Source organism: Seriola aureovittata, chromosome 9 (assembly GCF_021018895.1).
Source record: "Seriola aureovittata isolate HTS-2021-v1 ecotype China chromosome 9, ASM2101889v1, whole genome shotgun sequence".
NCBI classification, from domain to species: Eukaryota; Metazoa; Chordata; class Actinopteri; order Carangiformes; family Carangidae; genus Seriola; species Seriola aureovittata.
In genome coordinates this window covers 797,964-817,757 of record NC_079372.1, presented here as the reverse complement: position 1 = coordinate 817,757, position 19,794 = coordinate 797,964, and the positions used below count along the sequence as shown (strand labels likewise).

At 41.2% G+C, this 19,794-nt stretch overlaps 2 protein-coding genes across 3 annotated transcripts; both read left to right on the top strand.

The window, feature by feature from the left end:
- The first annotated feature begins 79 nt into the window (after positions 1–79).
- Positions 80–9,407, top strand: rprd1b (regulation of nuclear pre-mRNA domain containing 1B). 2 transcript variants are annotated; one of them, XM_056385533.1, is made up of 7 exons: positions 80–820; positions 2,652–2,781; positions 3,393–3,526; positions 5,221–5,339; positions 5,573–5,699; positions 6,389–6,564; positions 7,069–9,407. In XM_056385533.1, the coding sequence occupies exons 1-7, from the start codon at positions 670–672 to the stop codon at positions 7,216–7,218; spliced, it is 987 nt and encodes a 328-aa protein (XP_056241508.1). In that variant the 5' UTR covers positions 80–669; the 3' UTR covers positions 7,219–9,407. The 2 variants fall into 2 exon arrangements, with proteins under 2 accessions (XP_056241508.1, XP_056241507.1); XM_056385532.1 differs by having other exon boundaries at positions 3,393–3,538.
- A 5,317-nt stretch (positions 9,408–14,724) lies between these two features.
- Positions 14,725–17,441, top strand: LOC130175192 (kelch-like protein 10). Its single transcript, XM_056385535.1, has 4 exons — positions 14,725–15,211; positions 15,583–16,200; positions 16,397–16,546; positions 17,063–17,441. The coding sequence occupies exons 1-4, from the start codon at positions 14,792–14,794 to the stop codon at positions 17,411–17,413; spliced, it is 1,539 nt and encodes a 512-aa protein (XP_056241510.1). The 5' UTR covers positions 14,725–14,791; the 3' UTR covers positions 17,414–17,441.
- Positions 17,442–19,794: the final 2,353 nt, after the last annotated feature.

Sequence of the window (19,794 nt, the reverse complement as noted above, 5' to 3'; positions counted from 1 at the left end):
TTTCCATCTCTGGATAAAGGGGGTGGTCTCTGTCTCTGTTTGCGTCACTACTGTGCGACGCACATGTCGAGGTGAAAGTGCAAGGCTGCCATTTTTTTTTCCGAAGGAATCTTCCTGACTAGTTAGACGAGCCAGGACAAACTGTGAGTTTCACCTCCACTTTTCAGCAGTTTGGACTCACCTGTCTGCGCGCCGAAGACATACGGGGCAGGGGTATTACACCGGCTCGGGGTGTTTGACCTCAGGTTGAGGGGCAGGCTTTACTCGGGACTGCACTGGGGTGCAGACGGCTGCTTAGCTCAGCGGGCTAACATTAGCTGTGTCTGTAAACAAACACTACAGGCAGTGGAGAAACAGCTGCAGGTAAACCACCGCACCTTCTGCGGGTCTCCTCAGAATATTCGTTCACAGTTTCAGACAGGTGAAGAGCTAACACCGGGGGGGTGGGGTGGGCAGCGGGTAGCAGGGGGCGGGTTGGCGCTGCATGTCTGGAAGTTTTGCGACACAACTTCAGTTTTGATGACACTGCGAGTTACTCTAAACCAGCTCGGAGCTCAGTCGCTTTAGAGCAGGTCGGGGGGCCTGTCGGGTCATCAGGGAAACAAACAAACACACACACACACACACACACACACACAGACACACACACACACACAGACACACACAAGCATGTCGTCCTTCTCGGAGTCGGCCCTGGAAAAGAAGCTGTCGGAACTGAGCAGCTCGCAGCAGAGCGTCCAGACTCTGTCTCTATGGATCATCCACCACCGAAAACACTCGGCCCTCATCGTCAAAGTGTGGCACAGAGAGCTGAAGAAAGGTGAGAGCTGCCGCCGCTGACTGCTGATGAAAAGTATATGAATACATGTTGTAGGTTAACAGGATACTGGGAGTGTTGAGTCCACATACCACTGTGACATCATACTGACATCCAATCCGTATGTTGAAATAAATCAATCATTTATACACATATATGAATTACTTATATATACTTCCAGGCTTCCCATAAGCCACAATTTAACGTTCTTTCTCTTTTCTGTGGTGGTTAATATACAAGGGTAACTTGCGCCACATAGTCTAAAGGAACAACTGCCTGTATTGGCGTGTAACCTCAGCAAGCACAAGTCTGCAACACTGGCTCTAGTCTGATGAGCATGAGTTCCTCCAACCCTATGAAAGAGGTCTTTGTCTTACAATAATGTCTAATTTTGTCTGACCATTACTCAAAAAAATGCCCCAAATAATACGTGAAATTGAGAAAAGCAATGAAATCCTAACATTTTCTGACATTTTATAAACTAAACAAAAAATTAAGTAAATTGTAGATTCATTGATCATTACAATCAGCAGATTCACTGATCATGACAATATTTGTTTGTTGTTGCCCTAATAGTAATGGTGTTTTTGTGTGATACATTACTTGAAAAAGGAGGATGCAAAACATATTCATTTGGGCCAACTGGTGCGAGGACCCTATTGTAATTGCTTTGTGAAATTCCATTACCTGTAAATGCCAAAAAGGCACAGTAAATTCAAAAATATGTAATTTCCTGTTGGGTTTAGGGTATGGGTACATCAGTGTATTTTGAAGGTATTGGCATGTTATATGCGTTTACCGAATTTCGTGCATGTAGGTGAAACACAGTGCGAGTAGTGCCTCATTGAAATTTTCTAGGTGAAGCTATAGAGTCATTTTTCCACACCCATGCGCAAGACCTATAAAATATGTACATTTTCACCAGGGCTGACGCATGTGCGAAGTTTCATGAGTTTTGAGCATGTTTAGTCTCAAAAAGGTGATTTTATTTTAGAAGAAGAGAAATCTGGCAAACAAATTTCAATAGGGTACTCACACCCTATGTATAATATACATAGTCCAGTCTGCCTCAAACGTCATGTGTTTGATGACAGCCCCACCTGAAGACGTCTGCAAGTTACTATCAAGTCATTGTCATAGCACCACCTACTGAAAACAGGAAGTAACCCTATTGTAACAATCATCATTTGATTTACGTTACGTTTTCATTGTGTGATCTACACATAAAACACAACACACAAAAATTGGAAATGTTGACATGGATTTATCGATGGTGTTATTTCTTAATCTTGCAGAGAACTTACCATATGTAGACATTGTGTGGATGTAATGGCATTTGTCCACACACTACAGTTTAATAAGAGTTGTATAAAGCTTTAGCAGTATTTGCCAGTTTTTTGTTTACATTAGTCCCTTGGAGTCAAAGAACTAGGGCTTATGTTTGGATTCACCATTTAGTTTGGACATTCAGCAGTCACACAGTGAAATCCACTAAAGATGAGGCAGAGAGGCCACACATCATAAACCAAATCACCCTGATTGGTGACGATTTGAACCTAGCTAGATCAGTTCACACCCAGAAAACCTGACGCATGATTTCCTCACAAAAAAACAGTCACTCCACTCTGACTGTGGCTACAATGATAAACATGCTTAGAAACATGATCAATTATTTCCTGAAGTAGACAGGTATGTTGAAGAAGAATACGCACAAGAGCATAGATTGTATTGACCATTGCAGATTGACGATGCAGAGTAAGAATGAATTCTCCTGATTTAAATCTTTAAAAAAAAATAATGATTTAAAAAAGCTGTTTTTTCATGTGTTGTCCAGCTAAATCCAACAGGAAGCTGACGTTCCTGTATCTGGCCAATGATGTCATCCAGAACAGCAAGAAGAAAGGACCAGAGTTCACCAAAGACTTTGAGTCCGTCCTCGTCGATGCCTGCTCCCATGTTGCCAGGTAGATAGTGATGTGACCACTGTATGCTCTCAGACTGCTACAAATGAACAGTCTCTGTGTTGAGTATATGTCATGCGTGTGTGTGTGTGTGTGTAGATAAGTGGCATGCTTCCTGCTGTGAAGCTTTTTGAGAAATAGCCAAGTATCTAAATGTAGTCCTTTGTAGAAACCCACTTCTACAGCTGAAACTTGTTGCTTCCTGTTTTGGACCAAGAAATCTGCTAATGGAGGATAATATTTCAAAGGTGGAATTCAATCAGAGGTAAAAGTTTGATCTGTTTATCCCGTCCAAATCGGACCTCATCAATTTGTTAGACCACCAAACGTTTCCTAATCTGTTTCAGGTGTCTCTCAAATCTAAAATGGAGCCATGTTTATCCAGCTCTAATCTAGGCTAAAACAACTATAACCTTATAAGAGGAAAAAAAGCAGGAAATGATCAGGGTACATTTTAAACATTTGGTCCCATGTTACTTTTTTTTATGATGCACAAGCTGGTTGGAAGAATTTGCTAAACACTGTTTTCACTGTGTTTTGAGCTATAAAACGATCCCTTGCTTAATCCTCTCTCGTCGTCTCCTGAACTGTGATGGTCTCCTGCCTCCCCACAGTGAAGCAGATGAGGGCTGTAAAAAGCACATGGAGAGACTCCTAAACATCTGGAAGGAGAGGAACCTCTACAGAAGTGACTTCATTCAGCAGCTTAAACTGGCCATAGAAGACACCAACAGCCCCAGGCCTTCAGGTCAGACCACGGGTACATAATCTCATTGTTTCACCTGTACATGAATTTATATGATATCTGTGATCTACCACAAGATGAGGTTTAAATCCAAAACCAAGTAAAACTGTGTCCAGAATCACTGACATTAAAAGTCTTTGTTAAAAGACCTCTGAACATGTTTTAATTGGCATCAAATAATTTGCTAAACATGAGCCATTTCTTTTTACTATTTAGTAATTACTTAATTACAATCACATTAAAACACAAGACAGCTTTTAAAAGTAAATAACAAATATGTATGTGTGAATTCTCTGAAATAATGAGGTGATCACTTTACACATAACAGCAGGAAAAAGAGGTGCATTCATGTACCCAGAACATAATCTAACATGAGGTTGATCAATATCTTTTGTGTTGACCCTATTGATCGGGTGATGATCGATTCTCAAAATAAGATGTATTATCTTTGCTACTTATACTTTAGGTACCAATCTGCCCGCCTTGTGTTTATAACCTTCTCTACAGACTGATCTCACACATTACAGAAATTGTAATTCCAGTGTTAGTTTACATATTGAAGGATACTTATAGTGTCTGTTTTCCGATTTGTCAGAGCTGGAAATGAATGTTGACCTACAGTTGCAATTGGAAATATTCAACCCCCACAGCTCAAAAGACGTTACAGTGATGTGAATCCAGGTTAATGGGAATATATGACAAAAAGCCAGCAAGCAATGAAAAATATTTATTGATACATATTTGAGTTATTTTTAGAACATAAATTGACTTAACTTTGAGTTCAAATGAAAAATGTAAACTTCAAATAAGCATTTTCAGTAAGTGCTGATGAGCTTCTTAAACTTCTCTACTGGAATCTTTGCCCATTATTCACGTGCTAAAGCCTCTAGCTCATTGATGTTTGATGGTGTCCGTGCTGCAACTGCCTTCTTTAAATCCCACCAAAGATTTTCAATTGGGTTTCAATCTGGGGACTGAGAAGACCACTCCAGGACACTCCAGGACATTTCTCAGCCAAACTTCGGTTGACGTGGAGGTGTGCTTGGGATCAATGTCTTGCTGGAGAGAATTGATCACCAAGGTTCAATTTCCCAACAAAAGTCATCACGTTGCTCTTTATAATGGCCTGGTATATCTGGAAATCGATGATGACTGGTACATGGTCAAGATTGCCAGGTCCTGCAGCAAAAAAACATCCCCACATCATCAATGACCCACCTCCATGTTTGACCATGGGGAGGCTATTCTTCTGGTCATAAGGCCTTTCTCATGCCAGACATACTCCTGGTCCGTGTGTCCAACCAGTTCCAGTTTAGATTCATCAGTCCATAGAACTGTCTCACAAACTCTTTTATGTGTCACTCAACTGATAAAGAAGTCATCCAAAGCAAAATCAGCTCTTTGAAAATACTTTCATTGGTAAATCCTTACAATGTTTGGAGGGGGGTTGAATATTTTCGATTGCAACTGTAACTGCCAACTTCCACCTCTGCTTCTGACATAATGGAAAAATTTCAGAATATCTTTTTTCCGAGTAACTTCAAAGTTAACTTCAGTGTAATTTCTGTTCAACATTTAGAAAAATCATAAAAAAAAACATTTTCATACTGCAAAGAATTCAGTTTTATTCTTTTTGAAGTGAGCGGAATTTGACGAGTGTTTTTCCTGCTCTGTGGTCTCTAAACTCGACACTGCAGAGGAGAAGAAGGCGGTGAAACGTAGCTATCAGAAGATCCAGGAAGAGGAAGATGATGAGGACGACGACTACAGGAGCCACAACTCCCCTCACAACACAGATGTCTCTGCAACTCAGCTGGTAAGGAGGACAACGTTTTACATGAAAGGCACAAAATGCAAAAAAGGGAAAAAAAGTCCCTCAGTTGATGTTCAAATGTCTGTTTGTCTTAACTCATTTCTCTTTCTTTCTTCCTTCTCTCACTCCCCACCCTTCTGTCATTTCTGACATGGTCTCTCCTCCCTGATCATTTCTCCCCTGCTCCTCCACTCTGGTTGACTCTCTTCGCCTGTTCCCTTTAAACACACCTGCAGACAGAGGAGCTGGTCAAGGCCCTGCAGGACTTGGAGAACGCTGCATCAGGCGATGCAGCTGTTCGTCAGAAGATTGCCTCGCTGCCGCAGGAAGTCCAGGACGTTTCCCTGCTGGAGAAGATCACTGGTAAGACCTGACAGCACAGCTTGATCACAAATGACTTTTCCTGGAATATTTAATGCCTCCGCCAAGGCGACAGCCAGAGCCGGAGAGATTATGTTTTCGGTTTGTCCGTCAATCTGTCCGTCCCATTCTTTGAGCACAAAAGCTCCGTAATGCCATGAGGGAATTTCTTCAAATACATTAACACACAAAAATAGTGGGTCAGTCTCTGTTGAATTTTCCAAGGTTTGTGGTTTGGATTGTTAGATGGGTTTAAAATGAGATAGATTGCAATAACAGTAATATGAGTCATCTATGGAAATGCTACACACAAGCAATAGAAAGTCAAACAAGTGAAGAACAATTAATAAAAGCATGCACACGGTGTTGAAAGTCAGGTGTTATTAATTAATTACAGTCAGTAAGTTTGGTCAGTTGACAGCAGTATTCTGTACATCATGTCCTCATTATAGGAATTATCATAACTGTATTTGTGTAGAACTTTTCTAAACACAGGTTATAAAGTAATACATGTTGACCAATGTTGGACAAAATATACAGTACTAAACAAAAGAAAAATAAAGTGTAGAGACAAAAATATTCAATAGTAAAAAGACATTGAGTGATTGAACAGGAAACAGGTTTTTAAAGGAGATTAAATAAATAAATGTCATAATTTGTGATTTTAACCACCCACTCCGGTTCAACTCCAGACAAGGAGGCAGCAGACAAGCTGTCAAAGACGGTGGATGAAGCCTGCCTGCTGCTGGCGGAGTACAACGGCCGACTGGCTGCAGAGCTGGAGGACCGGAGGCAGCTGGCCCGCATGCTGACTGAATACATCAGCAGCCAGAAGGAGGCACTCATGGAGAGAGAGAAGAAACTAGAGGCAAGGCACTGCACACACAAACATAACAACCAACAGCACAGAGAGCTGAGGGGCAGGTCGCTGTCTGTGTGTTTGTGTTAAAGGTTCTCCTCCACTAAAGAGTGTTATGTTATTTAATACAAACTCACGCTTTGAGTTTGTATTAAATAACAAGTTTTCCTGGACAAGGAAACAATGGAAAAAAACAATGGCTGTAATTCTTTGTATCGTACAGCTGTGATTCTGTTCTTTTCTGTGATCTGTTTTACACAATATCCCAGTTTAACTTATTTCAAAGAGAAAATTATCTATAATATATCAACCAAAAACTGTCCATACGACTTCCTGGTTCGGCTTTGTCGCAATGTATTCGCTGTAGTTTGTGAACAGTTTTCCTCTGAAAACAGGGATTATTTTGTTGTAGCTACAAAACAGTTTGGAAGAATTCTGTTGTGTGTTGTAGTTCAGTACTAAATTTAAGCTCATATGTACCTGTGCTGTATCTTCTTGATTTTTCCTCTGCAGGAATACAAGCAGAAACTGGCGAGGGTGACCCAGGTGAGGAAAGAGCTCAAGTCCCACATCCAGAGTCTCCCTGACCTCTCCCTCCTGCCCAATGTGACCGGAGGTCTGGCCCCGCTCCCTTCAGCCGGAGACCTCTTCTCCACTGACTGAGAGGTGTTGCCCAGATGAACTGGCCCGGTGCTCCTCCCCACCCAAACCAAGCCCCATGTTTGATTCACAAAAGTATTTCCAGCTGTGTCTCTAGCCAGAGGACACATGTGGTCAAACCTCTGTCAGCAGAGTAGCCAGCCCACCTGCTAACTCCAAACCTGCAGGACAAGAGGGAGGAAGGGACATAAGAGGGACGGTTTGGTGAAATTGAAACACTCTGCAGAGGAGAACAGAGACTCTGTAAGCCTGGAATTTTTCCGTTCTCACTCAGTCAACAAGGATTCCACTCCACCAGCTTGGAACAAGTTTGTTCCCTATTTGTTTTTATTTTTTTAAATGCTGGAAATGTCACTGATTTAGGAGGAGAGGAGGGGTGAATAAGCAAAGCTTGGACAGACATAAACGTTTGTTGTCAGGGCGTGTCAAAGTGTCTTTTTGTGTGCTATATTTTGAATTCAGTGAGAAAAGGTGGGCCGTATGCTCTCACAGTTCTCAGAGGTTGTGACTACACTGTGAAGAGGATGTACCATTCATTAGTTTTATTTCTTGGCTTTCATTTGGTGGCTTTTTATTGACACATAGTCCAATAGATGGTTTTGATGAGCGTATACAATTAGAGAAGATATCAGATCTGGTTCAGTGCATTTTGGTTGCTTCATGAATGCCGTTACAGAGCAGGCTCATTTCAGTAACACTTCAAAGAGTCTGACTGAATAGGATTTGTGGGACAGTATCATCCTGACAGTTGAAAGTCAATAGACAAGCTTTGATTTTCATCTCCCCATTCCCAAACTTGTTTTCATTTACAGACTAAAACTGTGCAGATTCAAAGTACTCGTTTGTTTTCATACTTTAATTTGGACAGATGCTTGAAATGTGACGAGGCTAATTATGTGAAGTGTGTTGTAGGCAAGGTTTGAGTTTTACAAACAAGTCCTGGAGGTTTGAAGAAACAATTCAAGGTTTGCTTTCTATGAAACTGACTGGTCTTTATTTGTATGAAAACATTTATGAAATGCTAAAATTAAAAAAAAAAAAAAAAAAAAAAACTCCAAAATACAGCGTCACTGAATAGTGAAAAAAACTCAAGAAAAGTGTTTAAGATAATTTAGTTTTAGTGTGTAGGGTTGGGAAATATGGAAAGAAAAGATAACTAGGTCAGAACAGGACCTGTATATCACAGGATCAGAACAGGTTGTCATTACATTATAAATAAACTTGAACTGTCTTCTTCAGCTTCATTTGCAAATATTTAAGACAATTGTTCATTATGATTCACAATATCAAATTCCCACACTATGATTAAAATAATGAATGATAATCGGTACAAATTGCTTGGCCCTACCTGTGTGTAGATGAAATATTTTACATAAGAAAAGCAGCATTGTATTCCCCTCATTTGTAATTCACATTACAAATCCATTCATTTAGACATTAAGGCCAGGGAGGGTGACTCATGCCCAATGTAATATCTGGTACAGCAGTTTGTGAGGATTTTCTAAACCATTCTCTGTCAAGGCCAGGACTTCAGGTATCATTTGTTTACCTCTTTTGATTTTCAGTCAGTTATGAAGAGGTTTTAAGATAAAGTGTGAGAGATGTTTACCAAGACAGTGTACTCATTTTGTTAAAGCTTTCAGAAGCTTTAACGAAGTGCTTCTGCTGCTGATGAGGTAAGTGTTTTCTAAAGTTAAAGAAGATTAGAGTAGATGTAACCTACCTGCTGATGCAACAAGCCTGGGTGAGAAATGCTCCAAATCCTTGCAGTAAACTCTCTGATTGACTGGTGTGTCCTGGCAATCTGGAACCACAAAATAACTCAAAGGTCAGCAGGTAAAAATGTGACTCACAGCGGCTTCAAAGTGCCTGTTAAACCAGATGTGTGGATGTCATCATTAGAGTCAGTTGTGGGGGCGCAAAACACAAATTTAGGCTATAAAATAATCCTAATGTTAGATAAACTTTGGATGTTAAATGTTAAATTCGCTGGTTAATTAAAGATTATTACAGAACTGTATGCCAGGAAGGACATTTTGACCCAGGTGTGCTTGACTGTCGATATTAGTCCTTACCTGTTTGCTGTGTGGTATGAATCATACTGTACGACCAGGACTGCACCAGTAAGGATAGTGTTTTCTGTAATGAAAGTGATTCTGTGGATGCCAATAAACTGGAGCCATTTGAACAATTGTTACATGTGTATTTTACATGAAGTCAACATAAGGTAAATATGCTTAGACAGTTCAGAAACAAATACCCACACTGTTAGATGTGTTGCTCGTAGCCTTTCATCGTGTCAGTGTGGGGCTGCCCTTCACCTGATCACTTCTCTGTCTGATATCGCAAGTGAAACTGAATGTAGCTTTAAAACACAGTCTCTTTTTAGACTCTAATTTACTGAAACTGGGCACAAACACAATGGCAAGTAAAAGCGAATGGCAGTGTGACCGACACATTTTAGTAATTTTGGTGGATATGTGGTGCATGTGGTGAAAGTATATTACTCATCACGTCAGCTCCTGTCATCCCCTTCAGAAGCAGTGTGGGTGGGAGAAAGACCAGACTGCAGAAAGCTGGAGGGGAGGAGGGACAAAGCACAAGAATACAACCACATTCACAGTATATTCCCAAGGACAGAAAATCTTCTTTTTCCAAATCTAATTTATGTTGAAGACACAGTGAAATTGCTGTTATATATGTTTAACAACAACCTTAAAGTTATTTTAGACTGCAATAATCATCAGTGTAGTTTGGGTAAGGTACAGTAACATGTAGCCTGGTAATGTGAATTTGTGTATTTGCATGTTTTTTCTTAAGTTGCACTGTGTTGAGGTCTCACGACCACCGTAGGCAAATGCTACTAGTAGATTCATCAAAAATTTGGGGTACCCAGCTGTCCTGGGGGTGAATGCACTGAACAGGCGTCTTTTTCATCATCCTCCATCTCTGTCTCCTGTTTCCAGTCTTTTTTCTGCTGTCAACGATCTAATTAAGGCACGAAATACCCAGAAAATGGCTTCAATGCTAAGTCATAATAAAATGAACATTAGAAAGCAGTATGAACCTCATTTAATATATTTGTGAAACTATTCACAATGACATATTCCAAAAATATAAAACTGCTGTACAGTAAATAACTGCTGGAACAACGGTTACACTTGACCCTTACAGCACCATCACTGACTGAAAGACACCTGATGATGTATTTGCTCAACAACAGAACAATACTGTGGCATCCAAAATGATCATGGGGTTGAATCACCACCTGAAAGACTCAACAAAAACTAAAATGATATATTTGTTTCCGTCACTTCATTCCTCCTGTAAGGGAACTGATGGACTTGAAATGACATTAAATGTGGCGCACACTCTACCAGGTGAGCCACCACGGCGCCCCGATGCTGACATTTTTAGAAGTGAAAAGTAAGAACTACCCCTGCAGCAAAGAGACACTAACAATGAGCTCCTCAAATGTTAATGTGCTTTTTGTTTAATGAATTCATAAAATAGAAGAAAAAACAGAATAACAAAAGAGCTCAATGCCTCCAAGGTCATTAAAATAATTACCAAAAGTGAAGTAATTAAAAGGCAATGACCTTATTCCTTTATAATTTACATGTAAAAAATTAAATAATACATATTTTGTACTCTCCAGACATCCATTTTAGTGAAATAAATAAACAATTAAGTTATGGTGTTACATAAATATGAACTGTAAATAATTCAACCTGTAAATACTGAAAAAAAAATCCTTCAGTTTCCTTTCCTTTCCTTTCTATTGTTATTCCACATATGAAATCAAACCAATTTGGTCAACATCAATTAACTGCATTCCTACACTTGATATTCATGACTTAAGACAGATGACTTGAATGGGCTTGACTTTTTTTTTTATTAAATAATTGCATTTTTCTAGATATTGAGATGTTACATTTTCTTTTTGAAACATGAAGGGGGATTTCTAGTGTGATGCCCACAAATCTGGCAACCTACTTGTACATGGCAGACCAGCAGAGGCCTATGCAGAGGCAGCTATAATAGTAAAGTAATAGTAATAACTGCAATGACACTCATACCTCTTTACCCCTTTAACCACATCTGCACCAAAATCTAACGGGGTCTTCCCTGACCCATGTCTGATCATTTTTGGGCAATCCTGCTGAAAATAAACCGCACAGGTGAAAACATAACCTCCTTGGTGGAGGTAATAATAATAACAATAATAATAATAAAAATATTAACAATAATAATAAAAAATAATTGTTGCAGTGGGCAGCTGCGGTCACATATCCAGACAAAACGTCAAATATCAGTACGAATTATAAGGTGTAAACAACAACAGTTTTCATTCATGTTGTAAATAAAACTAAACTTTTCATGACCAGTCTTTTACCTTAATGTGCAAATTGGGGAAGAGCATCGCATTTCATATAACTGGACTTACAGCAGGGACTGCTTGATTCTCGTGAGTCATCACAAGGAAATCACACCTGCAACTTCATCACAAAAGTCAATGTCTGAAGTATATATAAAGCAACATCTAAATGAGCCAGAGTGGTTTTGAAAACAAGTACTGTGGACATGTGAAATTAAAACTGAGCTCTATGGCCACGATGGCTAAAGGGGTTTTTAGAGAGAAAAAAAGGAGCAGCACTGGATGAAAAAAAAATCACCTTGTCCACTGTGAGGCGAGGGGATGTAGGCAGTTTCTCAGCACAAGACTGCTGCAGCAGCAGTGTAAGAAGAAGCAGCTCCCTAGTCCTGACTGCAGTCTGACTTTATTACAGTAGTGTACTGTAACACTGTTGTTGTCTCTGTCACCACATAAAACAGCTACTTAGCGCAATATATCCCAGGCAACCGTCTTATTTATTCATCATCATATTTATTTTATGTTTCAGCCTTGTGCAATAACACTTCAAACTGTTCTTCTTTTTTTCATTTCCAACCTCCAATGCAACATTTCAGTACATACACTGCCTGGCCAAAAAAAAAGTCGCCACCAAAAAAAAAAGTTCACACACTCTAATATTTCGTTGGACCGCCTTTAGCTTTGATTACAGCACGCATTCGCTGTGGCATTGTTTCGATAAGCTTCTGCAATGTCACAAGATTTATTTCCATCCAGTGTTGCATTCATTTTTCACCAAGATCTTGCATTGATGATGGTAGAGTCTGACCGCTGCGCAAAGCCTTCTCCAGCACATCCCAAAGATTCTCAATGGGGTTAAAGTCTGGACTCTGTGGTGGCCAATCCATGTGTGAAAATGATGTCTCATGTTCCCTGAACCACTCTTTCACAATTTGAGCCCGATGAATCCTGGCATTGTCATCTTGGAATATGCCCGTGCCATCAGGGAAGAAAAAATCCATTGATGGAATAACCTGGTCATTCAGTATATTCAGGTAGTCAGCTGACCTCATTCTTTGAGCACATACTGTTGCTGAACCTAGACCTGACCAACTGCAGCAACCCCAGATCATAGCACTGCCCCCACAGGCTTGTACAGTAGGCACTAGGCATGATGGGTGCATCACTTCACCTGCCTCTCTTCTTACCCTGATGCGCCCATCACTCTGGAACAGGGTAAATCTGGACTCATCTGACCACATGACCTTCTTCCATTGCTCCAGAGTCCAATCTTTATGCTCCCTAGCAAATTGAAGCCTTTTTTCCGGTTAGCCTCACTGATTAATGGTTTTCTTAAGGCTGCACAGCTGTTCAGTCCCAATCCCTTGAGTTCCCTTCGCATTGTGCGTGTGGAAATGCTCTTACTGTCACTATTAAACATAGCCCTGAGTTCTACTGTTGTTTTTCTTCGATTTGATTTCACCAAACGTTTAAGTGATCGCCGATCACGATCATTCAGGATTTTTTTCTGGCCACATTTATTCCTCGTAGACGATGGGTCCCCACTATCCTTCCAGTTTTTAATAATGCGTTGGACAGTTCTTAATCCAATTTTAGTGGTTTCTGCAATCTCCTTAGATGTTTTCTCTGCTTGATGCATGCCAATGATTTGACCCTTCTCAAACAGACTAACATCTTTTCCACGACCACGGGATGTGTCTTTCGACATGGTTGTTTAAGCAATGAGAGGCAACTCATTGCACCAGTTGGGGATAAATAACTTGTTGCCAGCTGAAAGATAATCGCCCATGCAGTAATTATCCAATAGGAGGCTCGTACCTATTTGCTTAGTTAAATCCAGGTGGCGACTTTTTTTTTGGCCAGGCAGTGTATATGTATATATATGAAGGTGGTAGGATTCTTAAATTTTTGAATAGGTGTTAAAAGTCAACATTGTGTATCTGTGGATTAGCAGTTATACAAAACATAGCCACATCTATAATTCCATCATTGTGAAATACTATGGTAAAACTAACTACTGTCTCCCCAGACTGCTGTACATTACATGAGTTACAGCAGGGCAATGAGACACAGATGAAGTTGTTCTGCATCAGAATGCTGCTGTTTGTGACAAGATTCTGTGATGTCATAGTGATCCATTCTAAAATCCAATCATGACCTGTGTGAGTGCACACAGTTCTCTCACACAACACACACAACCTGCACCTAAAGATACAAAGGTTAAAAGGTGTCACATTGAAGATGAGTGAGAACAGCTCAGTGTATAATGAGCTCCGTCTGGAGCAACAGCTTTGTGACGCCGTGATCAGAGTGGACGACGTTGAATTTCACGTACACAAGCTCCTCCTGTGTAACTGCAGCACCTACTTCAGGTGAGCTGGTTATTACGTTTTAACAGGGGAAAGCTGCTCTATACTTTTCAAATGAGCAAACAATAGCAGCATGATTCATAGAGTTTGTAAACTAGAAAACAACCCAATATAAATGAATGATTCATGGAGAAACAAGTTGTATCAACCAAGTGAAGATATAAATCCACCAAAAAACAGATGAACATATGAAATATTAACACATTACACATTTCGTTTTAAAAAGAAACCAATGTTTTCTTAAAGTTTGTACTAAAGGTGCATGTTCACTGACTTCACACACTGAGCAAGTTTTTCATTTACACTGATTTACAAATAGTAATAGTATCAGTTTATCATTTCAGTTAAATTTGTGATTGTAAACACTAGTTTTCAAAAATACTTGCCAAAGTAGATCTTAACTCCGTCTCACTTGAAAACACAACATCTGGTAGCCTATAAGAATTTCACACACTAAAGTCTAACTAACTAACTAACTAACTAACTAACTAACTAACTAACTAACTAACTAACTAACTAACTAACTTTGAAGGTCCAATTTGTGCATTTCTCAACAAACATCATCTATAAAATAAGTCAGTCTGTGCAGTGGCAGGACGGGGCTTGTTTTCTGTTCACCATTTCATTTTAACTTGGCCACAGCAGCTTTGAAAAGGGTAACAGAGGCTTTATATTGTTACTTTTATCTGTTAAGTGTGAATATGAAGGGAACACTTGGAACACTTTATTTTCACTCCCTTGTTTGGTCTCCTTCCTGGCCCACAGAGCTCTCTTTACCCACTGGTCGACCCCAGACAGTCAGGTCTTTGACATTCCCAATGTGTCACCTGACATGATGAGGCTCATCATTGAGTTTGCCTACACCGGCTTTGTTCATGTGACACAAGAGAATATACAAGAGCTTTTTATAGCGGCTGACAGGTTCAATGTAATGGGCATCCTGGAAGCCTGCAGTCACATCCTGGAGGAGCAGCTGGCCCCACAGAACTGCATAGGCATCTGGTGGTTCACAGACCTCTATTACTACCCCGAGCTGAGACGCAAGACCTTCCTCTACATTCTGAATCACTTTGAGGAGGTTGCTGCCACCTCAGAGGAGTTCCTGCTGCTCTCTGTGCAGGAACTTGCTAAAATGATTGAGAATGACCAACTCAGTGTGAAGAAGGAGAAAACAGTGTTTGAGGCCATCCTCCGCTGGATCACCTACGCACCTGAACAACGCAGAGAATACATCTCTCTGCTTTTGTCCAAGGTAAATGAGCATTGAACAACTGCTGAGCCGCCGCTATATTCCCCTGGGCATCGCTTTCATCTCGCTAATGCTGTTACCATGTATACAAAACCCCCTGAGTAAACTGTGTCAGTTGTATCAAGGCCAATAAATTTTAAGTCAAGGCCAGATGTAAAGAGGTCAAGACAAAATAAGAGCTAACAAAGTTAAGTAAGGGGAAGAGAAATGTAGCTCTATCTGCAAGAGAGCTAAACCTTTTCATCATCCATCTATACTACTATTTTGATGACTCTGTGAACAGAAGTTATTTAAGATAAGCAAAAATCAGCTGATAATACTAGCCATGCCGGAGTATTGGTCATGCTCTATGCTGTCTTCATGTCTCTGTGCAGGTCAGGCTGGCTTTGATGAGTCCAGAATACATGATGGAGAATGTGACTGACAACGAAGTGGTGAAGGCGAGTGGAGAGTGTCGACAAATTCTCCTTAAGACCATGGATGCCATGCTTGATATCAGAACAAAGAGGTGCTCCAGCTCTATTTCTTTTCATTCTTTGGCTCGTCCACGCCTGCCCCCGGCAGTCCTGTTGGCCATTGGAGGCTGGAGTGGTGGCAGTCCCACCAATGGCATCGAGGCGTACGATGTCCGTGCACAGTGCTGGGTCAGTGTAACTGATGATGAGGAGGCTCCTCGGGCCTACCATGGCACTGCTTTCCTCAATGGATCAGTGTACTGTGTGGGTGGCTTTAACGGTGTTGAACAGTTCAGCAGTATGCACAGGTTTGATCTGGACATGCACACCTGGCAGGAGGTAGCACCAATGCATTCCAGACGGTGCTATGTCAGCGTCACTGTGATGGATGGGTACATATACGCCATAGGAGGTTATGATGGACACGATCGACTCGAAACTGCTGAGCGCTATCAACCTAGAACCAATCAGTGGACTTTAATTGCATCCATGCACGAGCAGAGGAGTGACGCCAGTTGCACAACCCTTCATGGCAAGGTGGGTTGAGCTGAAGAGCAGCTGAGAATAACTGAGATGGAACTATGTTGGGGCAGGGAGAGCACAGAAGTTGCACATTTCTTGTTTGACTCTACGAGCATTTGGGCTTGCATAAAGAAAAACATGAAGTTACATTGAACAAAAATAAGTCTAGAAAACCATTTCACAAAATGACTACCTCTTAAATTCTCTCCAGGTGTACATTTGTGGTGGCTTCAATGGGAACGAGTGCCTGTCAACGGCTGAATGTTACAACCCAGAGACCAACCAGTGGACACTGATCGCCTCCATGGGCAACAGGCGCAGTGGAGTTGGCGTCATGGCCTATTCAGACCATGTCTTTGCAGTAAGCCCATCACCTAACACAGAAACACTGAGAAACACAGAGGCATGAAAAGATGTTGATAGCAGTTTTCAAAAAGAGCTGAGGCTGATATTAGTTTGGGATTTTTTCGGATCTATTCACTATTTTATTTCACTATCCTTAACCACACAATTAATCGAAAAAAAAAATCAGCAGGCTTCTAAACAATAAAAAATATTGTTAGTTAAGACAGAAATGCACTGAACAGATGCAGTGCTATCTAATGAGGCCCTGATTCTGTCTGTTACAAAGGACAGTATCAGTGTCTTATGGTCCTCAAGTTGTAAGTTCTATTACATTCTGTAATATTCTGGCTGCAAAGCTGTCAAATTAAAAAAATTATAGGCCTATAGGCCTATATGTCAATGGCAGTTTTACTCAGTAATAATTGAATCTGATGTCTTTGTAAAGCTCTTTGTAAAGTATACAATGAGACACAAAAGACAGGAAAACAGTCGGAGCAGTGCCAACTTCAAATTTCCCCCTTTCCTTGTGTAGGTTGGTGGTTTCAATGGAACCAGCCGTCTGCATACTGCTGAGGCCTACAACCCCAACAACAACACCTGGCACAATGTGCCACACATGATGAACCCCCGAAGCAACTTTGGCATCGCAGTGATCGATGACTGCCTCTTTGTGGTGGGGGGTTTCAACGGCTTCACCACCACCCCTGATGTTGAGTGCTATGATATGGAAACTGGTGAATGGTCTGATGTCTGTGACATGGAGATCTCCCGCAGTGCCCTGAGCTGCTGCGTGGTGTACGGACTCAACAACATGGACGAATATGCTGCCACTCGTTACTCCCTGCAACTCTCAGATGAGGAGGATGAAGTGATGAAGATCTGACTATGACTTGTATTGTTCTGTAAATAAATATCTTTGAGCATCAAACTACAGCATTGCTTGCTTGCTTTCTACCCAACCGCTTACAAACCCCCATGGACTTCTGACCTCCCTGTTGACCGGTGAAAGGACAAAACATAAACAACTCTCCTTGGACAAGAATCAAATCATCACAAATGTCTGTCAATAGAGACAAGCAAAGTGAGACTTGACAACTGCAGTTATAGTTATGTATGTAATGTGCAAGACAAACACTAGGTGTCTCCAGGCAGTGTCGGGTCCAGTGATCCACAACACCTATCAAACAGAGAACTTAATTAATACTGCACTAAATACATTAGCAACTCATTCATTAACTTGTGGTATCTACAGGTTGAAGATTCTGACCACATTATGGCAATGTGGCTGTTTTCAATCTGACCAGAAACCTTTGTTGTATGTCATGCTCCATCTTTCTTCCTTCATTTCCTGTCTGCTCTGTACTACATATAATCTAACAAAGGCAAAATACAAATAAATGATTAAACTAAACAAAGTAAAGAACAGGGACTTTACCTTAAAGATGTTATTTCAAAGGAAAAAGAAGAGACACCTTCCTTTACAGTGAAGGAGGCTATGACCTGGAAAAGCAGATGGGCCTGGATGGTGTATATCTGAGGCTATTAAAGGACTGTGCAGCCCAGCTGGCTGACCCTCTCCAGAGGATCTTTAACTTCAGCCTTCAAACAGGGAGGGTCCCGGTCCTGTGGAAAACATCACGTCTTGTTCTGGTACCTAAAGTAGGGACCAGATGAGATAAATGACTACAGACCGGTGGCCCTCAGATCACACATCATGAAGACCCTGGAGCAGCAGCTTCTCCACCTTCTGAGGCCACAGGTTGAACATGCACTAGACCTCATACAGTTCACCTACAAAGAACATATTGGAGTGGATGATGGCATCCTTTACATGCTCCACCGGGCCCATTCTTTAGGATTATGTTCTTTGATTTTTCAAGTGCATTTAACACCATCCAACCCCCTATCCTTAAAGACAAGCTGGGATGGGGATGGATCCATGCTTCACGTTCTGGATTATGGATTACCTGACAAGACCACCCCAGTACGTCAGGCTGGGTAACTGTGTCTCAGGGACAGTGATGAGCAGCACTGGGGCTCTACAGGGACTGTTCTGCCTCCGTTCCTGTTCACCCTGTATACGGCGGACTTTAAATACAACTCTGAGTCCTGCAACATCCAGCAATACTCGGATGACTCAGCTATTGTGGCGTGTATCAGGAAAGGGCAGGAAGAGGAGTACAGGGATCTGACGATGGCCTTCAGTGAATGGAGTGACAAGAACTGCCTCCTTCTGAACGCCTCCAAGACCAAGGAGATGGTCGTGGACTTTCGGAGGTCTAGGCCCACCCTTCAGCCAGTCAACATTAGAGGGAAGGACATTGAGGTGGTGCACACTTATAAATACCTAGGTGTGCACCTGGACAGTAAACTGGACTGGTCCCTTAACACATTTGCTCAGGTCCTTTGATGTCTGCAGTGAAATGCTGCACTTGTTTTATCAGTCAGTGGTGGCCAGTGTACTTTTTTATGCTCCAGTCTGCTGGGGCAGCAGCATGTCTGACTCGAACACAAAGAGACTAGACAAGCTGGTAAAAAAGGCTGGGTCTGTGCTTGGCAGGAGTCTGAACTCACTCAGGACTGTTGTGGAGAGACACATGCAATGTAAGATGGAGGCCATCTTGGACAACACCAATCATCCTCTCCACAACATTCTGGCAGGACAGAGAAGCAGCTACAGCAGCAAACGTCTCATCTCACTGCACTGCAGAACAGAGAGGTTCAGGAGATCCTTTGTTCCCACTGCCATCAGGCTATACAACACCTCAGCCAAAGGAAATGGACTAATTTAATTATCATTGTTTATTTATTATTAACTGTTATCAACAATCTATTCACAGCAGCCTTACCAAATGATGAATCTATACTCCCCTTGAATCTGGACCAACTAGCCAACTATAGGGGAGACGGGGATGGTTGTAACATTTTTTAAATTTTCTGTCTGTATCTTTTAAGCCAGTACCTTCAATTTAATACAAACCAGTTCCATGTGTATGCTATTAAATGGTAGTGTAGTGGTGTTATCTCTTGCAATGCAAACAGAAGATGTATGTGGTTTGGTCTCAAACACAAGGAGTCAAATGTTACAAATCACCTATTCGTCCAGGTTAGTTTGAAACATACACTGGGGTGAAATGTAACATCATGATTTCAGAATAATGACAAAAACTGGATATTGAAGCTTTTTATTGAACACTTTTTTAAACATAATTGGTGTGTGTGTGTGTGTGTGTGTGTGTGTGTGTGTGTATTGTTGTTACAACT